Source organism: Lepus europaeus, chromosome 12 (assembly GCF_033115175.1).
Source record: "Lepus europaeus isolate LE1 chromosome 12, mLepTim1.pri, whole genome shotgun sequence".
NCBI lineage: Eukaryota > Metazoa > Chordata > Mammalia > Lagomorpha > Leporidae > Lepus > Lepus europaeus.
Window position 1 is genome coordinate 53,113,419 of NC_084838.1, and position 7,515 is coordinate 53,120,933.

A 7,515-nucleotide genomic window follows, 5' to 3' on the forward strand; every position below is an offset into this window, starting at 1 on the left:
ATCACCAAAGTTCTTAGGAAACAGACACATAATTTTTTGCTCCCTTCCTATTTCAAATTGCAATTTTTTTTTTATCTTTAAAGCAGTAAATATGTTGATTCAAACTCACTCAGCAAGTAGGAAAGAGAAAAAAGCACTTGGCCTTTAAATCTTCAGAGGCCAATTTAATGACAGGTTCAGCCTGTTTAATGACAGGATCAATACCACACCCTTGTTTTATTATGTTTCATAATTACTGCATAAATGTCCTTTATTACTCATGAAAAATAAAAATCAAATACTTGCCGAGCTGGGTTTAAATAGGTAAGAGTGCAAAGAAAGATATACTGTACAAATATCAAACAGGGATCTCAGATTTTTTTTTTCTTTTTTTAATTTTATTTAAGTTATACAAGTTTCATATATTTCTTATATACAGATTTAGGTCAGATTCTTAAAATACATACTGAGCCAGGCTGCCTCTCTCGATTTTGGGCTAGGTTTTGGGGGAGTATTTTCTATTTTGCTTTCTTTTGCTTTTAGGATTGTGCTCATAATTCAAACATGGAAAGAATCTAAAAAGTAGGATTCTCGGGATTTTTTTTTTTTTTTTACTGTCGTCCTGGTGGAAATAGGAAAACACACCAAAAGCAACGCTAAAATGCAAGATGTGAAACCCGTGAAGTTCAAGCACTGCTTGAGGATGAACTTAACCTGCAAGGCAGGTGCAGGGCTGTCACGTTCAGGTACTCTAGGAGGGCTGGAGGTTTCTTCACGGCCTTCTTCTCGGCCACTCCATTGCACAAGGAGCGACTAACAGCAGCCCTCTGCTCCGCCTGCTGGGGATTAGGAGCGGAGCGCTGTGGGGCAACGTCGCCGAATCGCTCCGGCCAGCACGCAGTTGGCGCTCCCGCAGGCTCCCGGCAGGGCGACTGGCGCATGCGTCGCAGAGCCTCCCGGGGACGCGCCCCCGTCGGCTGTGACGTCATCGGCTGCGGGCGGGGCTGCTGCGGAGCCAGAGGGCCGGTCCCGCGGGCGCCGGCGGGACAGTGGGCGGAGCCTAAGGGGGTGGGGCGGTGCAGCCCCGCCGCCCAGCTGGACACGGACTTCATTCCCGGCTGGCTCCCAGCTCTGCCGGAGCGAGGCCGGGCAGCGAGGACGCCGAGAAAGCGCCCGCTCGGCTGCGGCTGCGGCCGCGCGAAGCGTTTTTCCCAGGAGTGAGCAGAGCGCGGCCGCGGGTTCGTGGGCGCCGGAAAAAGCCTGGAGCTCGCCAAGGCCGTGCGGCCATTGCATCGGCTCCCAAGTCGCACGAGGACGGCGAGCGGGGACCGAAGCTGCGCTGAGCTCTCCCGGGGAGGGGAGAGCGCGCCGAGGCGGGGTGGCCAAAGAGGGAGGAGTGGCCGGGCCGCCCCGAGTGCGGGGGCCGTGGAATGCGAGACGAGGACAAGGGCATGCTCGGTGGTGCGGGCAGCGATGCGGGCCTGGCCAGCGCCGCGGCGCGGGGCCAAGTGGAGAAGGTGCGGCAGCTCCTGGAAGCCGGCGCGGATCCCAACGGAGTCAACCGCTTCGGGAGGCGCCCGATCCAGGTAGCCGGGGCCCCGGGGCCGCGCCGGCAGGGGGCGCACGAGCGCGGGGCGCGGCCGCCGCGGGTCCGGGCTGGGGCCGAGGTCGCGGCCGCAGCCTGGCCAGCTGCAGCGGGGAGGCCAGTCGTTGGGCTGGTTTTTACGCATCAAAAAATCCTCAAGAAAGGGGTGGACTAACCCACTGCTCCGCTTTGGTTTTCTTTTGAACGGCGGAGAAACAGCAATACCAGGGTACTGCTATTGGAAAACGGAATTAAAAGATGCTTATCTTGTTGCAAAAAGAAATCGAAATCTATGCATACGTGGGATTTTCAAAAAGTTCGTGGAAAATGCGTGTTGGGCAAAAACTATGGATTTCAAAAAATTTTTGCACCAAAATAAGCTTATGTTTAAATTCTGTTTTCCAGTAACTTTTCAAATTCCCACCATACTTGCTCTACCATCTCGTGATTAAAGATGCAGAGAATGGAGAGAACAGGGGGGAGGAGAAGTTATTTGGAGAGGATTGATCTTTTTGTCTCCTTTCAGTTACAAAGATGTTATAAGTCACACAATCTATGCTGGATTTAAGAAATTTACAATATCATAATGCATGAGAAAAAATTAATGAACTTTTAAGCCTCCATGTGGAATCCTTTATATTTTCTCTCATAGGAGTGAACTGAATTCAAAGAGACGAGATCATATTCCTCAACACTCCTTAATTCCTTTTATGTGAGTGTTTCTTGAGTGATGTCTAAGAGATTAAAATATGCTGCTCCATATTTTTATTGTTTTAACTACTAAGCACTTCACTTACAAAGCAATTCTGCAGCAACTATTAGATTATTTCTGATGGGTAAAGGACATTCACAAGTAGTCTCTTCATCGTTAAAATGCACTTATCAGTGTTTTGGTATTAATGCTGCTATTATTAATTAGCACTGACATTTTTTACATTCCTTTAAAATCTAACAGATGCTTTTGAACTTTACTGTGACCCTTATGGCCATAGTCACTATTCACCTCACTGCCACTCTCCAGAACTAAGCTAATATTAAAGGATCTCGTTAATAGTGTACATTTTTAAAGAAAATACATGTTCATTCCATTTGACTTTTTAGAAAAGTAAAGTAAGGAAGATTTGAAAGAAGCAAAGATATTGTAAAGCGATTCTTAAAGACTTAAAATGATATTAATAGTTATAAAAACAAGTTTTCTAATTTGTGTTTTTAATTCACCATTGACTGAGACACTAAGAACCACTCCCTCCCCTTCTCTCTATATAAAATACTTTGTACATCATTTGTAAGAATGATTTATGTTTATCATGGTTTCTGAGGAAAGAAATAAAAGTTTTTATATTCTTGAAACAAGACTAAAGGTGTACTGCCTTTCAATTGTATTAACATTTTGAAGCACATAAATTCACAAGAGCAAATAAGTTTTTTGGCAGTTATCAAAAATTGTTTATTGTTAACAAAAATATGAAAGCAAATGCTTACATAATGTACATATATATACAGATGAATGCCATAGGCTTATTCCTCTGAAACATTTTTTAGTTATGCATCATTTCTGATTTCACTAATAATGTACAAACTATACAGCAAAACATTTACTATGTGATGTAAAAATCACGTAGGAGGTAAATATGTATGTTAATTTTACAGTTATATTTATATTACACTCTAAATTTTAGTCTGTCCCTATAACATTAACTTAAAAGGTGAAAAGCTGTGAACCATTAATTCAAGATAAGTCATTTGTTTTCATCATTTTATAGAGTATGCCTGACTTGTTTTACTTTGTCCTCTAATCTCCAAGTTTGCCTTGGATTATCAGATTACATTTGGTTTATGAGCAGACACATGTGACAGAAAAAACAGGAGCCTCTTACAAGAGATTTACGTTATTTCTTATTTTCTCCCCTAAAGCATTACTCCAACTCCCCCTCCCCCCCAAAAAAAATCAGTTGACTACCTAACAAATATTTTTAAACCTGGATTATGGTGCATGGGCAACAGGAGAATAAAACTTTATAAGGCATTCAAGTTTAATTCTGCTCATAAATCACTTAACCAGCTAGATTCTCATGTTGCAGTGGAAATCGATCATTGATTTTACCCTCCATGTCAATATTATTATTTTGCCATATGCTCTCACGGCTGGAGAGTAAGATGGAATTTAAGTTAATCTGAATAAGACTGGGAGGAGGTGGGTGACCTGCGAAGCAGATAAGGAGGAAGCCGTCCCCTGGGGGCTTCTGACCCAGGTGTAGGTGCTTATCTCCTGGCAGCGGCCTAGCCGCCCCGCCCGCACCCTCGCCCTGACCGCTCTTCCCTCTCGCGCAGGTCATGATGATGGGCAGCGCCCGCGTGGCCGAGCTGCTGCTGCTCCACGGCGCCGAGCCCAACTGCGCCGACCCCGCCACCCTCAGCCGACCGGTGCACGACGCCGCCCGGGAGGGCTTCTTGGACACGCTGGTGGCGCTGCACCGGGCCGGGGCGCGGCTGGACGTGCGCGACGCCGGGGGCCGCCTGCCCGTGGACCTGGCTGAGGAGCGGGGCCACCGCGACGTCGCTCGGTACCTGCGCGCCGCCGCGGGGGACTGAGGGCGGCGCCGGCCCGCCGCCCACGACCAAGGGTTCTCCCTCGCCAGTCCCCCATCCCTTCCCACTTTCAAAGAGGGCTGCAAACGTGGAGCGGCACACAGCCCGCGAGCTTTCCGGGCGGCTCGAGCCCCAGGAGGAGGAGGAGCCGCCCCGGCAGGAGATCAAACTCCTTTGTGAACTCTGGATCCGACCCTCGGCACTCACCTGGAAGCCAGACGCGGACAGCGGGCGCAGAGGGACATCCTGCCCGATTAAGGAGCTGGTGACGCTGCAGGGGTCGTCTGCGTTGCGGGGCTCTCTGCCGGAGAGTGCGCGTGACTTCCTGGAGCGACCCCAGGAGCCTGGCGTTCTTCACACAGCTGATCCTGGGGGCGGAGAGGGAGGGGGCAGCATTTGGCGATCCGGAGGCGGGCGGGCGTCCCGCAGGCCCCCACTGACCTCAGTGGAGCTCCTGCTGTGGGTGTCCGGGCCTGGAGGCTGAAGAATGCGGGCCACACAGGGGTCGAGGTTGGCTTCACGAAGTGCCCAGCCTACCTTGGGCGATGCGGTGCAAGGCGCGTCACCAGCAGAGCGAAATTCTCCCCAAGTCCAGATAAAGGACGGGAGCGACGGCAGACTAGCCCCCCCAAATTCTGAAATCCCTGGCTCGGCTCGCCACGACGCAGAGGAGCGAGTTTTTGAAAAGGTGCTGGCTCCTGCGCTTCGCCCGTGGAGGGCGGGACTCTCACGGCGTTCGGAGGCAGAGCGGCCCGCGGGCCGACCGCGGTGAGCGTTAACTGCAGCGGGTGCTGTGACGACTTGCTGCTTCTGCGTTTCTCAGCCTACAGAGACTTCCCTGTGAATCGCCTCTTGGAAAGGTTCCGTGATGTTTCCCACTTTTGCATTGTTCTTCTGTAACTGCCTCATTTAATGTGGATACTTTAAATAACATGTCGGCAGAGCTGAGGAAGAACTCCAACTCTTAAATGAAGTTATGGCAGCATGTCAAACTCCCGGTGCTACTGCTTAGATTGCTTTCATTCTTAACCTATTTATTTCCTTGTGAAAATGTTGATCGTTTCCTTTATGAAGAGTGTCTCAGGGGGTCAAACTATGAACTATTCCAAAGGTCTTTGAGAGATAGATGTCCTTGTCCAGGAAATTATCTTGGAATATTTCCCAAAAGGTTGCTGAAAAAGTAGATGGAGTCTAAAACTGCTGAAATGTTCTGTTGGTAGCTCCTGGGATTTCTTAATATCTGCTGAACAAACTAATGGTGCACTCCCTTGAGATTTCATTGCCATTGTTGCTTGACTCACTATAGCATTGGAACAATGGTTAATTCACTGTTTTAATAAAGAATAAACAACAGAGATTGAACTCAAAGATGTGAGTGATTTGACTAAGAAATGTGTTTTCATGGATTTACCACTACTGAGAATGTACAAAGATCAGAGGAGCTCACTTCTCTCACCCTTTGTAATAATTGTTGGTAAGTGATTCCAATAGTAATTTATAAAAACTGGTTACACATACCTCGGAAAGTTAAACATAAGATTTATGCATGTTTTATGCTTCTAAATGTCCAGCATACTATATGTACATATAAAGAGAGAAAAGGAAACAACAAACTAATTTGAGAGTAGATTTATAAAAAGGATTACCTTTGAGCTGAATACAAAAATCTTTACTTCCCCATCAATTACTCATTACCCCAAAATGATTCATTATTGGGACAAGTTAGTTGAACGAAGACCAGACTATGTCTTTTGGGGGAAAGATGTTTATTAACATATAATTTATACTAAGCATGCTTCAAAATACATTTCTCCATGTAACACTTAACCCTGTGAGATAGGTATTGTTTCCCAGATGAGGACAAAAAGGCAGAGAAATACCCAACAACTTGCCAGAGGTAACAGAATACTCATTCCTGGATGTGCAAAGTTAGACTATCTGGTTCCCAAGATGTGGGGTTCATTTAGTAAACAGTAGAAGGTATTTGTGAGGTGTTTTGTTTTGTGGGGGAGAATCATTTTTCTGGCGGCTGGCAAGTCCAGAGGCTACATCTATTGGGGACCTTGCTGGAGGATCCTAACATGAGGGAAGGCATCACAGGGCCAGGATGCAGAGAGAAGAATCTCCAGGCCTCAAGCCTTTTCACAGTTGGTACCAGGTTCAAGAGGGTGGAGCCCTTGTGACCTAAACACCTCCCATTAGGCCCCAGCTCCCAATGCTGTTGCACTGGGGACTGTTTTCAACACATACTTTTTGGGCAACACATTTAAAACACAGTAGTGGCCCTTCTCATATATACACTAGCCTACATCTAGCCAATTCTAATGTTTTTTGAGGCCTCTTGAGCATGCTATAGTCTTCCCCCATGCCCTTGCTGAAAGTTTTCTCTCGGTCCCTTTACTCCCACATGATCGAGCGGTCATCTTTTATGTATACTGCTCAAGTAATACATTTTCAAGAAAATCTTTCAATAACCTGAGCGTTTGTTGACTGAATAATTAACCTAAATTACATACTGATACTAATCTAAGTACCCCTCCACTATGATTCCCTACATATTCCTCCAGCATATAAGGATGGCTGATTGTCTTTCTTTCCTGTGATACTGTAAACTCATCCATGGCCAAAACTAAATTTTGCTGGTTTTATAGCACCTGTGCCTAACACAGTGTCTGGGACACAGACTTAATAGATATAAAAATAACCATAAAAAGAAACATTTCACATTATTACTTGGCTTCAAAAGAAAAAAAAATGATATAAATATCCATGGTTACTTATAGAAGATCAAGTTTAAAGAGATAATGATAAATTACTTATACGCAAAGGCTAATTTGCCTGTTTCTTTGAGATACTGTTTTCATCATGTCAAAGAATTATTTTTAAAAAAATTATAGAAGTCACATTAAAAATGTAAAGTGGTTTACTTCTGGGAAAGTTAGTGATGAGAAATTTCATTTTGATTTTTCTAATATCAAAATGCAGGCTGCTAAGAAGTAATACTTATTACACAGATCCAAATCATTCTTCATGTGAGGCTTTTTAATTGCATTTTTAAGAATGCTTTCGCAAGCATGTCACATCTGCAGAACATTAGAAGAGAAAGAATTTGAGCATAGTTCAGACAACTCAATGCATACTTTCTGAAGCTACAATCCTGCATCTCTCACATAATTGTTTCTAGTGTGGGATTTTCAAGTATTTTAAATACATAGTGCAGAAAAGATAATGTACCATTACCAGTAATAGCTAAGATTGTGGTTGATATTAATTTAACTGTAGGGAAACTACAAAAGAACTGTAGAGTCCCAGGCAAATTGCAGTTATCAGTCAACACATGTAGTGTCTATTGCCTTGAAAGA

The 7,515-nt window shown here is 45.4% G+C and overlaps 1 protein-coding gene across 1 annotated transcript; it reads left to right on the forward strand.

The window, feature by feature from the left end:
• Positions 1-1,326: 1,326 nt before the first annotated feature.
• Positions 1,327-5,532, forward strand: LOC133771810 (uncharacterized). The gene is given in 3 exon segments (XM_062208130.1): positions 1,327-1,565; positions 3,896-3,985; positions 3,987-5,532. Coding segments are annotated over 3 exon segments (897 nt in total). The 5' UTR covers positions 1,327-1,409; the 3' UTR covers positions 4,638-5,532.
• Positions 5,533-7,515: the final 1,983 nt, after the last annotated feature.